The 20,896-nt window shown below is 42.0% G+C and overlaps 1 protein-coding gene across 39 annotated transcripts in view; it reads right to left on the bottom strand.

Annotated features, from left to right (window-relative positions):
- The window catches only part of trdn (triadin), a 270,827-nt gene that overhangs the window by 43,374 nt on the left and 206,557 nt on the right, over nt 1-20,896 (bottom strand). For 31 of the 39 annotated variants that reach the window (XM_055635681.1, XM_055635691.1, XM_055635683.1 and 28 more), the window contains 9 exons: nt 18,600-18,650; nt 11,744-11,794; nt 10,633-10,683; nt 8,800-8,850; nt 8,242-8,292; nt 6,656-6,700; nt 1,779-1,829; nt 1,219-1,269; nt 309-359 (listed from right to left, as the gene is read on the bottom strand). In XM_055635681.1, the coding sequence (XP_055491656.1) occupies nt 309-359; nt 1,219-1,269; nt 1,779-1,829; nt 6,656-6,700; nt 8,242-8,292; nt 8,800-8,850; nt 10,633-10,683; nt 11,744-11,794; nt 18,600-18,650 (453 nt within the window). The remainder of the gene's footprint in view (nt 1-308; nt 360-1,218; nt 1,270-1,778; nt 1,830-6,655; nt 6,701-8,241; nt 8,293-8,799; nt 8,851-10,632; nt 10,684-11,743; nt 11,795-18,599; nt 18,651-20,896) is intronic. The other 8 variants (XM_055635706.1, XM_055635698.1, XM_055635697.1 and 5 more) reach the window with 8 other exon arrangements.

The raw sequence follows: 20,896 nt of genomic DNA, 5'->3' as shown, positions 1-20,896 counted from the left end.
ACATATTAGGATATTCTGTTGTTAGTCCTATCTCCATTATTTGCTTATTCAAATGGTAAACCAACAAATCTACAGGAACTGTAGGAAATCTACAGGAAAGCTGCAGAATTTAAGGTAATTGAGAAAATAGGGGAGCACAATTTGTTTTATTCACACAGTGAGTGATTAGATATGGAATGCATTGCTTGATGAAGTGGTGGAGGTCGTTTTTTTTCGTGGCCTTCATAAGGGAATTGGAATCAGGACCTGAGAGAAGTAACCTACACTGCTCAAGAATATTCTTTAATAATAATAATAAACCCATTTACCTTCCTCCTTTGGTTTGATTGAAGGTTTTTTCTGCTTTTCTTTTTTAATTTCTAAAAAGAAAATGGTTGATATACATTTAGATATTATATGTGTGACAATGATTTGACAACATTAAAAGTCCATTTTAATTTGATATCAATACCTTTTTCAGGGCAATTTCGTTGAAACTATTCAGTGTTTCTCGGTGCATGTGATAATAGTAAACCAATACACAATTCCAATAGTTTGCAATCAGTGGTGGATGGAATTAATGTTTTGAGAGGTTGATCAGATACTAGTAAAGCGAAGATAGACATAAAAAGCTGGAGTAACTCAGAGGTCTCAGCTAGTAAAGCGAGCTGCTTTTTCCTGGATAATGTCAAGCTTCTTGACTGCACTCATCAAGGCAAGTGGATTGTTTTCCATCACACTCCTGACATACCTTGTAGATGGAGGAAAGGTCTTGCGATGTCAGGAGGTGAGTCACCTTTTAATGCAGTATTCTGCAGTGCTCAAGAATAGAGGCAGTTGGATTAGTTGCATTTCTCATGCAGGCTGCTAACACATATTTGAATGACCATGATAACAGTTCTTTTGCTAGATTAGTCTAGTCAATGTACTAAAGCGGAACTGTAAGCAGTACAAGAAACACGTAAGCAGAGGAATTAATGGAATTCTAAGCTACTCTTGTTTTTCCACGTTTTCTTGGACACATGGCTGGCTGGTTAGCCACGAAAAAAATATTATGATGTTCTGGTCTCCTGGTATAGGGCAGGCTTCATGTCTCATCTGGTCTTTTCCAACCCATCAACACTTGTTGATAAACTTGTAATTCATAAGTTCTGGGAGCAGTATTGGGCTATTCAGCACAACTCTTCTCTGCCAAATTCAGTAATTGTCTATCAACATTTGCAAAATAAACTCAATTACCTTTTGCCTTTGGTTCGGCTAAGCGTTTTATCGGTGTTTCTTTCTTAATTTCTACAAAGAAAATGATAATAATACTTTTACGCAATTGAGAATTATTTGTCTGACAATGTTAAAGCCCATCTTAATTTGGTATCAATTACCTTTTCAGGGCAATAAGTCCAGGACAAAAGTGAAACATAATGAACAAAATAGAAAAATATATTGTACTAGATGCATTTCTCCTGCACATTGCTAACATAGAGTTGAATGACCATGATAATACTTACACTGAGAGATTTTTCTAGTTAATATACTAAGGACTAACTGTGAGCAGAAACCTAAGCCTAATAAGCAGAGGAATAAGTGGAAATTGAAGCAACTGTTCCTTTTCCACGTGTTCCAGAACACATGTCTAGCTGGTTGGCCAAGAAAAAAGAAGCAAATTATTATGATTTTCTGTTCTCACAGTGTAGGGCAGGCTTCATTTAGCTATTGGTCTTTTTCTGCCCAACAGCTCCACATGCTGATAAACTTGAAATGTAGGACATTTCTATCCACAATTGCAAAATAAACCTAATTACCTTTCTCCTTTGGTTTGGTTGAAGGTTTTCTCTGCTTTCCTATTTTAATTTCTGCAAAGAAAATGGTTGGTAAACTTTTAGAAATTATGCATGCAAGAATTATTTGTCTGACAATATTAAAGCCTTCTTAATTTGATATCATTGACATTTTCAGGGCTATTAGGCCTCAACAAAAGTGAAACACAATTAGCAAAATTGAAAATATTAAACAATGCAATGTATAGAAAGTTAACCTCTAAAGTTCAAAGTGTTCTGAAGAAGTTGCACTAGAAGACTGCACCACAACAGTAAAATATCTCAGAGATCATTATCTGACAGATTCTGATAGCAAGACACAAAAATAAATACTTGGATAAATAATTATAATTTTAAAGAACATAGAGGTTGAGTGGCATCCAGGCTTATGTATAGAATACCAGAGCTTAGAGTACGAGTTCCCCAGGCATTCATCATGGTGCATGACAACTGCACACACAAATGTTCTGCCTGCCATATTGGTTAAAGGCAGACAACAATGGCCTGTGTTTTAAACAAACTTCAAGCTGGAGGTATATGCTAGTGCAGCAGTTCACGTAGCTGTCATAGTCCTGATTCAGAAAGACAAATCCAAAGCTGAAACTAAGTGAGTAATCTCAGTAACCATAGAATTACCATCCGTTTGTTGTAAAACTCAAATGGTTCACTGATGTCCTTCAGGAGAAGAAACCTGCAATCCTCATGCAGTCTACCCTATAAATAATTCCAGGCTCTTTAAAACCGTCTCAGATATAGGATAATTGGAAGCAACAATAATACAGGCATTATCCAGACTTTGAATAACTGTTAAAAATTATTGGAATTCTGTTAATGAAAACATTTCAAAACAGTGTCCCTCCCGAAATCTTTATGCTCTTCCTGTTCAACTTTTGCTAACTTTCAACTTCAGAATTTCTAGTTTTTTAAGCAACCTCAGTTTTAATAACTGCACCATTGGAGTCATGCCATCAACTGTCAAAGCCCTTCAGCTCCTCCATGACACCTACGACACTCACGGAGGTGGAAGGGGTTATGATGAGAATATTGTAATTCTGCAACTGGATATAGAGGGGTTGAGATGGTGGGCAAATTAAATATAATGTGGGATAGGTGATATACCTCTTGTCCTTCTTAATAGAGATCAAGAACTTAGATAGATATTAATGACTATGAAATAGTTGGGATCACAGAGACATGGCTCCAGGGTGACCAAGGCTGGGAGCTGAACATCCAGGGATATTCAATATTCAGGAGGGATAGACAGAAAGGTAAAGGAGGTGGGGTAGCGTTACTGATTAGAGAGGGGATTAATGCAATGGAAAGGAAGGACATTAGTTTGGAGGATGCGGAATCGGTATGGGTAGAGCTGCAAAACACTAAGGGGCAGAAAACGCTGGTGGGTGTTGTGTACAGGCCACCTAACAGTAGTAGTGAAGTTGGAGATGGTATCAAACAGGAAATTAGAAATGCGTGCGACAAAGGCAAAACAGTTATAATGGGTGACTTCAATCTACATATAGATTGGGTGAATCAAATTGGCAGGGGTGCTGAGGAAGAGGATTTCTTGGAATGTATGCGGGATAGTTATCTAAATCAACATGTAGAGGAACCAACGAGAGAGCAGGCTATTTTAGACTGGGTATTGAGTAATGAGGAAGGGTTAGTTAGCAATCTTGTTGTACGTGCCCCCTTGGGCAAGAGTGACCATAATATGGTTGAGTTCTTCATTAGGATGGAGAGTGACATTGTTAATTCAGAAACAATGGTTCTGAACTTAAAGAAAGGTAACTTTGAGGGTATGAGACGTGAATTGGCCAAGATTGACTGGCAATTCATTCTAAAAGAGGCGGTGCAGGCTCGAAGGGCCGAATGGCCTACTCCTGCACCTAATTTCCATGTTTCTAAAAGGGTTGACGGAGGATATGCAATGGAAGACATTTAAAGACTGCATGGATGAACTACAAAAATTGTTCATCCCAGTTTGGCAAAAGAATAAATCAGGGAAGGTAGTACATCCATGGATAACAAGGGAAATCAGGGATAGTATCAAAGCGAAGGATGATGCGTACAAATTAGCCAGAAAAAGCAGCATACCGGAGGACTGGGAGAAATTCAAAGACCAGCAGAGGAGGACAAAGGGCTTAATTAGGAAAGGAAAAATAGATTATGAAAGAAAACTGGCAGGGAACATAAAAACTGACTGCAAAAGGTTTTATAGATATGTGAAAAGAAAGAGATTAGTTAAAACAAATGTAGGTCCCTTGCAGTCAGAAACAGGTGAGTTGATCATGGGGAACAAGGATATGGCGGACCAATTGAATAACTACTTTGGTTCCGTCTTCACTAAGGAAGACATAAATAATTTGCCGGAAATAGCAGGGGACCGCGGGTCAAAGGAGTTGGAGGAATTGAGTGAAATCCAGGTTAGCCGGGAAGTGGTGTTGGGTAAATTGAATGGATTAAAGGCCGATAAATCCCCAGGGCCAGATAGGCTGCATCCCAGAGTACTTAAGGAAGTAGCTCCAGAAATAGTGGATGCATTAGTAATAATCTTTCAAAACTCTTTAGATTCTGGAGTAGTTCCTGAAGATTGGTGGGTAGCAAACGTAACCCCACTTTTTAAGAAGGGAGGGAGAGAGAAAATGGGGAATTACAGACCAGTTAGTCTAACATCGGTAGTGGGGAAACTGCTAGAGTCAGTTATTAAAGATGGGATAGCAGCACATTTGGAAAGTGGTGAAATCATGGGACAAAGTCAGCATGGATTTACGAAAGGTAAATCATGTCTGACGAATCTTATAGAATTTTTCGAGGATGTAACTAGTAACGTGGATAGGGGAGAACCAGTGGATGTGGTGTATCTGGACTTCCAGAAGGCTTTCGACAAGGTCCCACATAAGAGATTAGTATACAAACTTAAAGCACAAGGCATTGGGGGTTCAGTATTGATGTGGATAGAGAACTGGCTGGCAAACAGGAAGCAAAGAGTAGGAGTAAACGGGTCCTTCTCACAATGGCAGGCAGTGACTAGTGGGGTACCCCAAGGCTCAGTACTGGGACCCCAGCTATTTACAATATATATTAATGATCTGGATGAGGGAATTGAAGGCAACATCTCCAAGTTTGCGGATGACACTAAGCTGGGGGGCAGTGTTAGCTGTGAGGAGGATGCTAGGAGACTACAAGGTGACTTGGATAGGCTGGGTGAGTGGGCAAATGTTTGGGAGATGCAGTATAATGTGGATAAATGTGAGGTTATCCATTTTGGTGGCAAAAACGGGAAAGCAGACTATTATCTAAATGGTGGCCGATTGGGAAAGGGGGAGATGCAGCGAGACCTGGGTGTCATGGTACACCAGTCATTGAAGGTAGGCATGCAGGTGCAGCAGGCACTAAAGAAAGCGAATGGTATGTTAGCTTTCATTGCAAAAGGATTTGAGTATAGGAGCATCTACTGCAGTTGTACAGGGTCTTGGTGAGACCACACCTGGAGTATTGCGTACAGTTTTGGTCTCCAAATCTGAGGAAGGACATTATTGCCATAGAGGGAGTGCAGAGACGATTCACCAGACTGATTCCTGGGATGTCAGGACTGTCTTATGAAGAAAGACTGGATAGACTTGGTTTATACTCTCTAGAATTTAGAAGATTGAGAGGGGATCTTATAGAAACTTACAAAATTCTTAAGGGGTTTGACAGGCTAGATGCAGGAAGATTGTTCCCGATGTTAGGGAAGTCCAGGACAAGGGGTCACAGCTTAAGGATAAGGGGGAAATCCTTTAAAACCGAGATGAGAAGAACTTTTTTCACACAGAGAGTGGTGAATCTCTGGAACTCTCTGCCACAGAGGGTAGTTAAGGCCAGTTCATTGACTATATTTAAGAGGGAGTTAGATGTGGCCCTTGTGGCTAAGGGGATCAAGGGGTATGGAGAGAAGGCAGGTACAGGATACTGAGTTGGATGATCAGCCATGATCATATTGAATGGCGGTGCAGGCTCGAAGGGCCGAATGGCCTGCTCCTGCACCTAATTTCTATGTTTCTATGTTTCTATGTTTCTATATAGGAATGTATTGCCCGACAAGGTGGTTGAGGTATATTTGTTTGAGGCCTTCATAAGGGAATTGCAATTACAAGTAAACTTCAGTGGTCAAGAATAGTTGCAGATTTGGACTAGTTGCATTTCTCCTGCAGGTTGCTAACATAGAGTTGAATGACCACAATATCTATTGATAGATTATTCTAGTTAAGGTACTAAAGAGGAACTGTAAGCAGAAACCAAGACCTCATAAGCAGAGAATGAATGGAATTCTAATAGGCCTGTCCCACTTACGCAACTTTTTCGGCGACTGCCGGCACCCGTCATAGGTTGTTGCAGGTCGCAGAAAATGTTCAACATGTTGAAAATCCAGCGGTGACCAGAACAAGGTACGACTCTTTGGACAACTACTCACGACCATACAGATTTCACCCCGCGACATGTTGCCGGGGTGTCGCCTATATGGTCGTGAGTAGTCTCCTCAATCACCCAAAGAGTCATAGCGTCTTTCTGGTCGCCGCTAGATTTTCAACATGTTGCAAATTTTCGGCGACCTGCAACTACCTATGACGGGTGCCGACAGTCGCCATAAAAGTTGCGTAAGTGGGACAGGCCCATAAGCGACTCTTCTTTTTCCATGTGTTCCTGGAGACATGGCTCGCCAGTAGGCTAAGAAAAATGAAGCATTTTATTCTGACATTCTTATCTCGGTATAGGCCAGGTTTTAAATGGCAGCTGGTAATTTTCCTGCCCAACTGCTCCACTTGTTCATAAACTTAAAATTCAGAACTTTTCTACCCATATGTGCAAGAAAAATGAATTACCTTTCTCCTTTAATTTGGTTGAAAGTTTTCTCTCCTTCTTAATTTCTACAAGGAAAATGGTTGTTAACCATAGAAAATATACATGTAAGAACTATTTGTCTGACAATTCAGATTCAGATTCAGATTCAATTTTAATTGTCATTGTCAGTGTACAGTACAGAGACAACGAAATGCATTTTCAACTGAAGTGTGGACAATATTAAAGTACATCTTAATTTGATATCAATGTCATTTTCAGGGCAATTAGGTTTCTTACAATTCTTTCAGGAAAATTGGGGGTAGCGATATTACTGTTCAGAAGATTGGGAGATTTGAATATTTATTCAGAATAAAGGATGATCTGGACAACATAGATAGAAATAAATGTTTCCCATAGTGGAAGGTAGAGAATCAAAGGTCACAAATTTAAGGTTTGAGAAAAGGTGATGCGTGCAAAAGTATTTTATTCACACAGTGAGTGGGGATATGGGAATGCATTGCCTGATAAGGTGGTAGATGCAGATTTAATCAAGGCTCTCATAAGGGATTTGGAATCAGGATTTGAGGGAAGTGAACTGTAATTCTATGGAATAGCTGAGGAGTTTCTCCTGCAGGTTGCCACCCTTGAATGACCATGATAATGTTCTATTGATGGATTATTCTAGTTAACACCATCATCATCATCATCATCATCATCATTGTTGAAACCATCAATGGGCACAGTGCCTTACAATGCTATATACGACAGTGATCGCAACTTTTTTTTTTTTTCTTTTTAATATTTTTATTAGAAGCAAACATGTTATGGTAATGTATAGTTACATGTTATAGTAAAAAACTTTTCATGTACATCAATCATACATTATTAAAATGTTTAATTGTAGATCGATTCCGCTTTAGTTTTTTAAATAAATATAGATAGAAAGAGAGAGAAAGAAAAAAAAGAATTACAAAAGTCAATAAAGAAAAAAAAGTGGAATGAATTACTAATAATACGTCATTGGAGATAGGTTCCCAGATTATAAAGTATAACTTGTCATCTAATCCTGAGTTCAAGCTTCAGTTGGGTTTCCGTGCTGGGCCAATCTATGCCCTCAAATAGTTAATGAATGGGGACCAAGTGATCGCAACTTCAACTGAAGTGTGGATGGCCGTTGGCTCACTAGGAGCTCATCCGCCCTTTGACAGGTCTTATTTTTGGTCCTGCTTTGGGTCCACAGCCCCCTCCTCACCTGGCAAACCAGGTGGGGGAGACGGTTTAGTCGCCGACTATTCGACCATGGAGCAGGTAGCACGGGATTACTTGGTACCCGTGGTGGGGGGAACTCCCCTCGACCTGACCCAATGTACTAAGGAGGTACTATATACAAAAACTTAAACGAAATAAGCAGAGGAATAAATTGAATATGAAGCAACTATTCTATGTCCACATGTTCCTGGACACATAGCAGGCTGTTTGGCCAAGAAAAAATAAGCAATTTATTATGAATTTTTGGTCTTGAGGATAGGGCCGCCTTTCTAGTCTTTTCCTGCCCAACCAGTCCACTTGTTCATAACTTTGAAAATTAGGAATTTTCTACACAAATTTGCAAAATAAACCTAATTACCTTTCTCCTTTGGTTTGAGTGAAGGTTTTCTCTGCTTTTCTATTTTGATTTCTACAAAGAAAATAATTCATAAACTTTTAGAAATTAGGCATGTGAGAATTATTTGTCTGACAATATTAATGTCCTTCGTATTTTGATATCAATTACATTTTCAGCACAATTAGGCTTGAACAATATGTGAAACGCGAGTAGCAAAATAGAAAAATATTGATCAGTGTTGTACTCGCTGCATTTCTCTAGCAGGTTGCCAGACTTGAATGACCATGAAAACAGTTCCATTGATTCTAGTTAATGTACTAAGGAGGAACTGTAGCCAGAAACCTAAATCAAATAAGCAGAGGAATAAATGGAATACGAAGCAACTCTTCTTTTTCGATGTGTTCCTGGGCACATGGCTGGCTGGTTGGCCAAGAAAGAAGCAGCAATTTATTTTCTGGTCTCACAGTGTAGGGCAGGCTTCATTTAGCAGCTGGTCTTTTTCTGCCCAACAGCTCCACCTGTTTATAAACATGAAATTTAGGCATCATCCATCCACATTTGCAAAATAAACCTAATTACCTTTCTCCTTTGGATCGGTTGCAGGTTTTCTCTGCTTTTCTTCTTTAATTTCTGCAAAGAAAATGGATGGTAAACTTTCAGAAATTTTGCATGTAAGAATTATTTGTCTGACATATATTGAAGACCTTCTTAATTTGATATCAATGACATTTTCAGGGCTATTAGGCCTGAACAAAAGTGAAACATGATTAGCAAAATACAAAAATATTAAACATTGCAATGAGAATGTGTGGAAACTCTAACCTGTCATAGATTTTTCTGAACCATATAGATAATTTGCACTTGAAGATTGCACCACTAATAGCAAAATATCCCAGAGATCATTATCTGACAGAATCTATTTCCAAGCAATGTTCAGTAGAGAGGTTTCATCTCATAGTCCAGAACTGACCAAGAACTTCATTAACAAGACTTTTTTTCCCCTGAACTGGATTGAACACCTTTCGGTGTTTGTATAAATATACAGTATCCGTTGTAAAGGGTTTCATTCCTTTTGTACAGGGCAATGAAAGTAGTTTTGAGTGAAGGCCCCTCACATAACTGTAGTTTTGTTTCACTTTTTCCTTGAGGAAAGAAACGGTTACATTCATGTACAGAATCCATGTATTAGAGGTAGAGGGAATGAAAGTTTAGGGACTTTGTACAGATGCCAATGTAACAGGCTGCTTTGCTCTGGATGGTTCCAAGCATCTTGACAGTACCCATCAAAGCAAGTGGAGTGTATTCCATCCCACTTCTGACATATCTTGAAGAAGGTGGAGATTTGGGTGCATTTGTGGATAGATTTTAAAGGTGTCAGGACAGAAAGAGGAAATACTTTATACTTTATAAACCCACAATATTCTGACTTTCACAAGCAGGGGCATGAAATGCAAAAATGAAGAAGATATGCAATCTTCAACTTTGTAAATCACCATACTCGATACATCTCGAGTGTTGTGTCCAGATCTGGCCACCATGACCTTAAGTCGATGGAAGATTTGGGGTGGGGCGGAGTGGCAAGGAGCACGTTTCTGGTGATGAAAAACTTTTGGGAAAGTCTGAGAAACTGGTTTTGCTGGTCTGGAGAATAGGAGAACATATGATAAAGCTGTTCAGAATTTAGGAGGGTCTGGTCAGATAGATAGAGAGGTATTGTTACTATTGTGGGAAGTCAAGTATCAAAGATCAAACATTTAAGGATATTAGGGTTATTGGGAGCAAAAGTATTTTGGATATGGGAATGCATTGTCTGACAAGGTGGTAGAGACAGATTTAATCAAGGCTCTCAACAAGGAATTGGGGTGGGAGATTGCAACCTTCACGTGGTCCACCCTGTTTCGACAAATGCAATCAACCCGGCGTGCGCAATCAAATAAGATCAAATAGAACAAGTTGTCCGACAACTTTAGGCTGTGCACGCCATATGCAAGCAGACGAAGAACAGGGAATTGGAATCAGGATGAGGGGTAAAATGCAGCTCTATGGAATAGCTGAGGAGTTGTCCTTGCTACATTTCTCCTGCAAGTTGCCAGACTTGAATGACCATGATAACAGTTGTATTGATAGATTATTCCAATTAATGTACTAAGGAGGAACTGCAGCCAGAAATTTAAACCAAATAAGCAGAGGAATAAGTAGAATACAAAGCAACTCTTCTTTTTCCACAGGTTCCTGGAAACATGGCTGGCTGGTTGGCCCAGAAAGAAAAGCAATGTATTATGATATTCTGGTCTCACAGTGTAGGGCAGGCTTCATTTAGCAACTGGTCTTTTTCTGCCCAACAGCTCCACCTGTTCATAAACTTGAAATTTAGGAATCTTCTGTCCACATTTGCAAAATAGACTTAATTACCTTTCTCCTTTGGTTTGGTTGAAGGTTTTATCTGCTTTTCTTCTTTAATTTCTACAAAGAAAATGGCCAGTAAAATTTTTGAACTTATACATAAAACAATTATTTGCCCAACAATATTGAAATTCATCTTGATTTGACCAATTATATTTTCAAGGCAAATAGGCATGAACAAAATCAAATATGTATTGAAAATAACTGAAAAATATTAAATTATGCAGTGAGAATGTATAGAAACTCTCGTGTGCAGGCAGGACGTTAAAGGACGAGAAGCCGAAGCCAAGAAGTGGAAGCCAAGATGTCGAAAGATCATCATGCCTTAAAGCAAAGATACTGACCGGACACTAGGCCAAAAGGATATGAAGCCGAATGGACACCGCGCCAAAACGACAAGACGCAGAACGGACATGATGTCGAAATGCCGCCGAACGGACATGGCGTCGAAAAGCCACCGAACCGACATGATGTCTCCGGGGACGGGATTTGTCTGAGCGCTTGTCAGCAATTGGTCCAGACCCCTGTGTCAATCACATCACTGGCGGGGGGTGGGGGGGGGGGGGGGGGGGGGGGGGGGGGGGGGGACGGGAGTGTGGGGGGGGGGTTGAGCTTACATTTGTAACAATAGTGGCAGTGACTCCAAGCTGCTGCCACAGAGACTTTTCAACGTCATGTTCGTAAATAGGTAAATTGTTGTACCTTTATGTCTAGTTCATAGGAGACCCTCAAACTGTCTTTGATCGGACTTTACTCGACTTTATCTTGCATTAACATTATTTATGTTATTCTCTTTATCATGTATCTGTACACTGGATTGCTCAATTGTAATCATGTATTGTCTTTTCACTGAATGCTCAGCACGCAACAAAAGCTTTTCTTTGTACCTTGGTTTACGTGACAATAAACTAAATTAAAATGGGTGGTGGAGGGAATTAAAGTTTAGGAACGTTGATCAAAAAAAGAAAAAATAAGCAATTTGTTGTTATTATCTGATCTTACAGAGGTATAGGACAGGCTTCATGCAGCAACTGGTCTTCACCTGCCCAACAGATCCATTTGTTCATAAACTTGAAATTTAGGAATTTTCTCTCCACATTTGCAAAATAAACCTAATTACCTTTCTCCTCTGGTTTGGTTGAAGGTTTTCTCTGCTTTTCTTTTTTAATTTCTGCAAAGGAAATGACTGATAAACCTTTAGAAATTATGCATGTAAGAATTAATTGTCTGACATATTCAAGTCCTTCTCAATTTGATATCAATGACAATTTCTGGGCAAATGGGCTTGAATAAGTTGAATAAGTTTAAGTTTATTGGCAAAAGGAGGCTAGAGACTTTTGGTTATTGAGTAGAGCTACTACTCATGGAAATAAAACTGTTTTTATGTCTGGCTGTGGCAGCTTTGACAGTCCGGAGCTTTGACATGTTTGGTGGTCAGCAGTCGCCTAAAGAGTCGTACCTTTTTCTGGTCGCCGCGGGCTTTTCAACATGTTGAAAATTTTCAGCAGCCCGCTGCGACTATGACGGGTGCCAGCAAGTCACCAAAAAATCTCGTAAATGGGTCAGGCCCTTAACAGTAAAATATCCCAAAGATCATTATCTAACAGAATCTGATATTAGGGCACAAAAATAAATACTAGGATAATAACCAAATAATTTGTTTAACTCGGTTTTAATGATCCTTTTAAAGAACATAGACGTCAAGTAGCATGGCGGCTTTTGGTTAGAATTCCGAGCTTTTAGCATGAAGCCACCAGTCATTCATCATGGTGCATGGCTACTTGCCATATTGGTCAAAGCCAGAAAACAATTGCTGTGTCTTAAAGCTGGAGGTGTGTGCTAGCGGGCAGCTCACTTAGATGCCAATTCACAAAATTACCATCAGTTTGTTGGAAAACCAAACTAGTTCACTGATGTCCTTGAAGAGAGGAAACTTGTAATCCCCATGTAGTCTGTCCTATGAATAACTATGGGCTCTTTAAATCCTGCTCAGTTATAGGATAATTGGAAGCAACAAAGATTACAGGCAGTGTCCAGATCAGGTGTATAACTTTAAAAATTATTGGAATTCTTTATAATTACTCATCAAGGCAAGTTGAGTGTATTCCATCCCACTCCTGACTTATGTCTTGTAGATGGTAGAAAGGCATTGCGATGTCTGTAGCTGAGTGACTTGCTGCAGGAAATTTATCTTCTCCATTGGTAACCTTTTGTTTGATTATTAGACCTGCCACTCCTTTGTGGTTTAGAATGATTGTGGTCAATTAAGGATTTTCAGTTGACAGTCCTTTCTCTATTATCTGCTTATTCAAACAGCAAACCCACAACTCTCCAGGAATAATTCTGAAAGGCTATATGAACAGAAGATTTTGGTGCATCTATGTATATTTTTTTCAAGGCAATAGGCAGTAAGAGGAAACACTTTATAAACAACACTGAGTTTCACAAGCCTGGCTACATGAAGTACAAAAGTGAAGACCATATGGTCAATTTTATAAAATACCGGACGGCACATGTCAAGTATTGTGTCCACATCTGGCCACAATGACGTTCGAGCAGATGGAAGGGTTGGGGGAACGGGGTGTGCAGAAAAAAACTGAACAGGTTGCTTACGATGAGATTCTTTCGGGAAAGTATGGGGATGTGGTATTATTGGACAAAAGATTGCGAGGAGATTTGATAAAGGTGTTCAGAATAAAGGGGGATCTGGACAGCATAGATAGAGAGAAATTGTTCCCATAGTGGAAGGTGGAGAATCAATGGTCACAACTTTATGGTGATTGGGAAAAGGTGATGGTGGATTTTATTCACACAGTGCTAACATGACTGTGATTTTACTTCGGAGTCACGTGAGTGACTACGTGAAGAACCCACCCAGTGCGCAGGCGCGGCATTACGTCAGCAGCGCAACAGCGGCAGCAGCTGGAGCCAGGCTCTCCAGCGGCAGGATAAAGACAAGACCTCAGGTAAGTGAGTCTTTTGTGTTACAGAGAGTCGCTAACGGACGAAAAAGCTATGGCTACCCGAAAGCGACCAACAAAGAGGACTGCCTGCCCAACTCCACCCGAGGAGGGGTCAATATCTGGGCGGCAGCCACCAGCGGCGGAGGAGCTGTTTGAACGCTCCCGCACACCCGACGCCGAGCCGCTCCCTGTGCCGCCGATTGCGACGCCCCGCACAGGGAGAAAATCAACCCGGAAAACAGACCGGCCGGTGGCCTCCGACTCGTCGGAGGAACGGGAACACTCTCCACCGGCGAAACGGGGAGACGGCCGCTTAAGCTGCATGAGGCAGCTGCTCGAGCAGATGCTCGACGAGGAGATGCAGGCAAGGCATCTCCAAGGAGGACGGGCTATGGCCTCCTCCAAACCATCACCACACCCTTCTGTTCCCTCCTTGTTTGAGGTCAGTAAGGGAGGCCAGGACTGGGCTGGCCTATCACAAGGGCAGGCGGACGACAGCGCAAGCATGCCAGGCGAGCTGGAGGAAGAAGAGCTACTGGGTGTAGTCAGCAGGTATGCGGCGCCCCCGAGGACCGGAATGATGCTAGCGCCAAGAATGGCGGCCAGTATCAACAGGCTCTCCAATAAGCCATTGCAGGAGAAAGTCATTCAAGAGGCCCTCGACACTTACACAGCGCCGGAAAACTGCGAAGCGCTGCGAGTAAAGACCGTAAACGGCCAGATATGGAGCCAGCTGGGGCAGCATATCAGGACACAAGAGCTGAAGATGCAGCGTATCCTGAAGCTCCACACCGCAGCCATTACCGCCTTTGCTCGGTCCACGGGGAACGCAGAGCTCTCTACACCTCAGCAGGATGTGCTGGCCCTAATGTGCAACACACAGTATGAGCTCAACAACCTAAGGCGTGAAAACATCAGGCCTGCCCTCAACCCCAAATACGCGGGCCTCTGCAAAGCTCCGGCGCCAGAAAAGGAGGCGCTACTATTCGGGGCCGACTTGGCAAAAAGGCTCAAGGAACTGGAAGAGGCGGCCAAACCTGTAGGCCTCATGAGGGCAGGGCCAGGACCGAGCAGGGTGAAGACACCCAGTTGGCAGCACGCCTCGGCATCCACCAGCAGGTACCGAGCTGGTGAAAGCCTGGTGACCGCTTCCCACTACCCCCAGAGCTCTTTTTTAGAGCGGGGCCCAGAGCGGAGCCGTGGGAAGATACGCCGCCCCACCACAGCACCAACAAGGACACCCTCGGGCCAAACCCATCGCAAACGCTCCCAGAAATGAACATGGAGGTAGGTGGGTCTGGTTCCTGTCGACATACGCAGACAAAGGGTGTTGTATTAACAGGAGGGCGTTTAAGGTTCTTCAAACATGTGTGGTGCTCCTTTACTAGCAACAAGTTTATACTCAACAGTATCAGTGGATACAAAATTGAATTTAAACCAGGCATAGAACCGCCGGTTCAGCACATACCCCAAAGGGTATTCCTTCCCACAGAATCAGAAAAGGTAGAAGGACAAGCTGAACTAGATAGGCTCGTGTCCAAGGGCATCATAGAGAGGGCCAGACACGAGCCATTGGAATTTGTATCGAATATATTTATCAAAACTAAAAAAGATGGTGGATGTCGCATTATCATTGATTTGACATCACTAAATCAGTCTGTTGAGTATCAACATTTCAAAATGGAGACATTTTTGTTACATTTTGCCAGACAACTGATCTCCAAGGGTCAAACTTCATGGACAGCATAGATCTTTAAGGATGCTTACTATTTAGTACCCATTCATAAGGATCATTTCAGATATCTGAAATTTATCTGGATGGGGCAACTATGGCAGTATAGAGCATTACCCAATGGTTTAACGACAGCTCCCAGATTATTTACTAAAATTCTCAAAGTGGCCATGAAAAAATTAAGAGAACAGAAACATTTAGTCATGGCCTATCTGGACGATGTTCTCATATTGGGGAGAACAAGGGAACTAGCTGTCGCAGGAGTTTTAGCTACTAAACAACTCCTTGAAACATTGGGATTTGTTCTACACCCAGATAAATCAATATTGAAGCCAACAACTAACATGGACTATCTAGGCTTCACTATTGACACTATCCGTATGACTGTCACTCTGCCAAGAGACAAAAAGGCTACATTAACAGAAGCCTGTAACAACTTAATCGCAAAAACACAACCAAGGATCCGGCATGTAGCCAGAGTCATTGGTAGTATAGTAGCAGCATTTCCAGCTGCACAATATGGCCCCTTGCATTATCAGAATTTACAAAGAGCAAGGACACATGCACTACGTCTAAGTAGGGGGCATTATGACCGACCTATGGATTTACCCGCTGAAGCCAAATCAGAACTTCAGTGGTGGGTGGATAACATTTGGCACAGTTACAGTCCTATCGCCGTCACCAATCCTAACATAGCCATTACAACGGATGCCAGTGCTTTAGGCTGGGGAGCTACTAACTCTATATCCAGCACAGGTGGCAGATGGACTAATTCAGAGGCATCGCTACTACAATCACTTGGCATAAATTATTTGGAGATGCTGGCCGCCTTTTATGGGCTAAAAGCATATGCATCCGATATGCGGCACGTGCATGTCAGGTTAATGATTGATAACACGACGGCGGTGTCTTACATCCAGCACATGGGTGGCATAAAATCAGTATCATGCGACAAATTGACTACTATAATCTGGCAATGGTGTGTCGAGAGACATATTTGGCTATCAGCTGCCTATTTACCAGGCAAGCTAAACACAGTGGCGGACACCAGGTCACGAAAATTCAATGACAACATCGAATGGATGTTAGACCCAAAAATATTTGCTAGAATTGTTAAGCAATACGGTACGCCAGATATAGATTTGTTTGCGTCTAGATTAAATCACCAGCTACCCATGTATGTGGCTTGGGAACCAGACCCAGAGGCAGCAGCGGTAGATGCCTTCACGCTGGATTGGGGAAATTTCTTCTTCTATGCTTTCCCTCCCTTCTGCCTCATCAGCCGGGTACTCCAGAAAATACAAGCAGACTCAGCTTCAGGTATTCTGGTCGTACCCGACTGGCCTACCCAACCATGGTTCCCAGTCTTCCACGACATGGTGGTAGAGTCACCTATGGTTTTTCACAGCCACCCACAACTATTGACTCACCCGGTATCCGGCATAAGCCATCCATGCCATCAAAAATTGAAACTCCTGGTTTGTAGGTTCTGAACAGGCCTTACCAGGGATTGGGGTTATCAGAACGAACAATCACCACCATGTCGGCGTCCCTGCGAGTCTCTACCAAGAAGCAGTACTTGACCTACATCAGGAAATGGGAGCAGTACTGCTTGGATGCAGGGACATCATACAAGACAGCCTCGATCACGGACGTGCTGGAATTCCTGGCCCACTTGCACCATGACCAAAAGATGAGCTACAGTGCCATCAATGCAGCACGGAGCGCCCTGTCCGCTTACCTTATGCCTACAGGACATCACAGCATTGGATCCCACCCTCTGGTTATAAAACTCCTCAAAGGGATTTATAATACTAAACCCCCTACACCCAGATACACCCATGTATGGGACATAAGTGTAGTTTTGTCACACCTTAGAGGTTGGCCTCCGGTGGGATCCTTGAGTCTGGAGCAGTCCACTCTCAAGACCCTCATGCTTATGGCGCTCGTCTCTGCGCAAAGGGTTCAGTCACTGCATCAACTAAGACTGGACAACATGGTAACCACCCCAGACTCCATTACATTTACAATGCCGGGGTTGGTAAAACAAAGCAGGCCAGGTATGCCCAACTCTCCGCTAATCTTCCGGGCCTACCCTCCAGAACCTAGGCTGTGTGTAGTGACCCATCTATACAACTACGTAGACACAACCCAAACGCTTAGAGGGAGTGAAAAAGCCTTATGGGTCAGCCACAAAAAGCCTTTTGGACGGGTTACCAGCCAGACAATATCTAGGTGGTTGAAACAGGTCTTAAAAGCCGCGGGGATTAACACGGATGTTTTTAAATCCCATTCTATCAGGGCAGCGTCCACGTCAGCGGCGGAACGGATGCAGGTTCCCATAGACCACATCCTTAGTACAGCGGGATGGTCAAGGGAATCAACGTTCCGAAAATTTTACCACAAACCGCTGATGGAGAAGGACTTGTTTGCGGACAAAATTTTAGAATCTGCAAACTTATAATTTAAAGCCCAGGGGAGCTATTTTTTGTTATTGTTAAATAAACATTTTTGTTTCAAAAAACTAACAAACTCGTTGGTCTTTAGATACCACTTCCTCCCTCGATGAACTTCGGCAGTGAGTGATATAGCTGTTACACGGTTTGAAATCACAGACCTTTGAAGTCTTCACGTAGTCACTCACGTGACTCCGAAGTAAAATAGTGAGATTAAACGAGTACTTACCAGTACGAAGTTTGATCTGTATTTTATGAGGAGTTACGATGAGGGATTACGTGCCCTCCGCTCCCACCCTCGTTGTATAGATCAAACTCGAGCTGATGTCTCTTTAATCTTTACTATCTTTACTTCAATATTGTGTCTACCTGTGATTCCACACCGCTGCTTGGAAGTATGCCGCGCCTGCGCACTGGGTGGGTTCTTCACGTAATCCCTCATCGTAACTCCTCATAAAATACAGATCAAACTTCGTACTGGTAAGTACTCGTTTAATCTCACTAATAAACCTTGTTGAATGACCTTGATAACAGTTATATTGATATATAATTCTAGTTAATGTACGAAGGAGGAACTGTGAGCAGAAACCTAAACCACTTAAGCAGATGAATAAATGGAATACTATGACTCTTTTTCCACGTGTTCCTGGACACAGCTGGCTGGTTGGCCAAGTAAAAATAAGCAATTTATTATCATTTTCTGGTCTCATAGTATAGTACTGGCATTACATAGGAGCTGGTCATTTTCTGCCGAACAGGTCCACTTGTTCATAAACTTGAAATTCAGATATTTTCTATCCATAATTGCAAAATAAACCTAATTACCTTTCTCCTTTGGTTTGGTTGAAGGTTTTCCCTGCTTTTCTTTTTTAATTTCTGCAAAGAAAATGACTTTTAAACTTAGAAATTATGCATGTAAGAATTATTTGTCGGATAACATTAAATACCTTCTTAATTTGACATCTGGGCAATTAGGCCTGAACAAAAGTTCAACATAATGAACAAAATATTGAGCAATGCAATGACAATGTATGGAAACTCTAACCTGTCACATAGTGTTATGAATCATATAGAATAAGCTGCACTTGAAGATTGCACCAGTAAAATATCCCAGAGGTCATTATCTGACAGAATCTGATACCAAGGCACAAACATAAATACTAGGAAAAATAATGATCTGTTTAAAGTAAATAAAGGTCAAGTGGCATGGAGGCTTTGGGACAGAATTCCCGAGCTTAGATCATGAATTCCCCAGGCATTCATCATGGTGCACGGCAACTGCATACAGCTTGGGTACAGATACGGCATAGACGGAGGAATTGAGAGTAGGGGATAGAGTCTTTACAGGAAGCAGGGTGGGAAGAAGTGTAGTCAAGATAGCTATGGAAGTCAGTGGGTATGTAGTAGATATCGGTCAGTAGTCTGTTACCTGCGATGGAGACGATGAGATCTAGAAACGATAGGGAGATGTCGGAAATGGTCCGTGAATTTGAGTGCCGGATGGAAATTAGTGGTGAAGTGGATGAACTCAGTGAGTTCTGCATGGGTGCAGGAGATAGCATCAATGCAGTCGGCAATATAGCAGTGCATGTCAAGTATTGTGTCCAAACCTGGCCACCATGACCTTGGGTCGGATGGAAGAGTTGTGGTAGGGTGGAGAGGCAGAGGTTGAGCAGAAATAAAATGAACACATTTCAGGCGGTGAGAATCTTTTGGGAAAGTCAGGGAAAACTGGTTTTGCTGATGAGAAGAGGTTTGATAAAACTGTCCAGAATAAAGGAATGTCTCAACAGAGAGATATTGTTACTATTGTGGAAGGGGAAGAATCAACAATCTTAAAATTAAAGTGATTGGGAAAAAGTGATGTGCAAAAGTATTTAATTCACACAATGAGTGATTGAATATGGGAATGCATTGCCTGACAAGGTGGAAGAAGCACCTTTAATCAAGGTTTTCATGAGGGAATTGGAATCAGGATTTGAGAGAAGTGAACTGCAGCACCATGGTATAACTGAGGTGTTGGACTAGCTACATTTCTCCTGCAGGTTGCCAGCACAGGCTTGAATGTCCTTGACAACAATTTAGTTGATATTAGTTTAGAGATAAGAAGCAGCCCTTCAGCCCACCGAGTCCGCACCAACCAGCGACCCCCACACATTAACACTATCCTCCACACACACATTTACACTTATACCAAGTATACAAACCCAAGTCAATTAACCTACAAACCTGTACGTCTTAGGAGTGTGGGAGGAAACTGAAGATCGCGGAGAAAATACACGTGATCATGGGGGGGGACGTACAAACTCCGTACAGACAGAACCTGTAGTCGGGATCGAACACACGTCTCCGGCGCTGCAAGCGCTATAGGTCAGGAACTCTAACGCTGCTCCACCGTGCTACCCCTTCCCATCCCAATTCTATCCCAAAACCTCACAAGCATAGGAAAAAATGGAATTCTAAGCAACTCTAATTCTAAGCAATCCTAAGCAACAAAAGAATAAGGGGTAGGTCATTTGGGACTGAGATGAGGAAAAAAATGTCACCCAGAGAGTTGTGAATCTATGGAATTATCTGCCACAGCAGGCAGTGAAAGAATGGGTCGACTGGGCTTGTATTCACTGGAATTTAGAAGGATGAGAGGGATTTTACAGAGACATCAAATTCTTAAAGGATTGGACAGGCTAGATGCAAGATAAAATGTTCCCGATGTTGGGGGAGTCCAGTAACAGGGGTCACGGTTTAAGAATAAAGGGAAGGCCATTTAGGACAGAGATGAGGAAAAACAATTTCAGCCAGAGAGTGGTAAATCTGGGGAATTCTCTGCCACAGAAGGCAGTGGAGACCAATTCACTGGATGTTTTCAAAAGAGAGATTTAGCTCTTAAGACTAAAGGAATCCAGGAATATGGGAAAAAGCAGGAATGGAGTACTGATTTTAGATGATCAGCCATGATCTTATTGAATGGTGGTGCTGGCTCGAAGGGCCGAATAGCCTACTACTGCACCTATTTTTCTATGTTTCTACGTAACTCTTCTTTTTCCATGTGTCCACGGACACATGGCTGACTGGTTGACCAAGAAAATAGAAGCATTTCATTATGATGTTCTAGTTTATAGATA

This window comes from Leucoraja erinacea, chromosome 5 (genome assembly GCF_028641065.1).
Source record: "Leucoraja erinacea ecotype New England chromosome 5, Leri_hhj_1, whole genome shotgun sequence".
Classification (NCBI taxonomy): Eukaryota; Metazoa; Chordata; class Chondrichthyes; order Rajiformes; family Rajidae; genus Leucoraja; species Leucoraja erinaceus.
The sequence above is the reverse complement of the archived record's forward strand: the minus strand, read 5'-3'. Positions and strand labels throughout refer to the sequence as shown.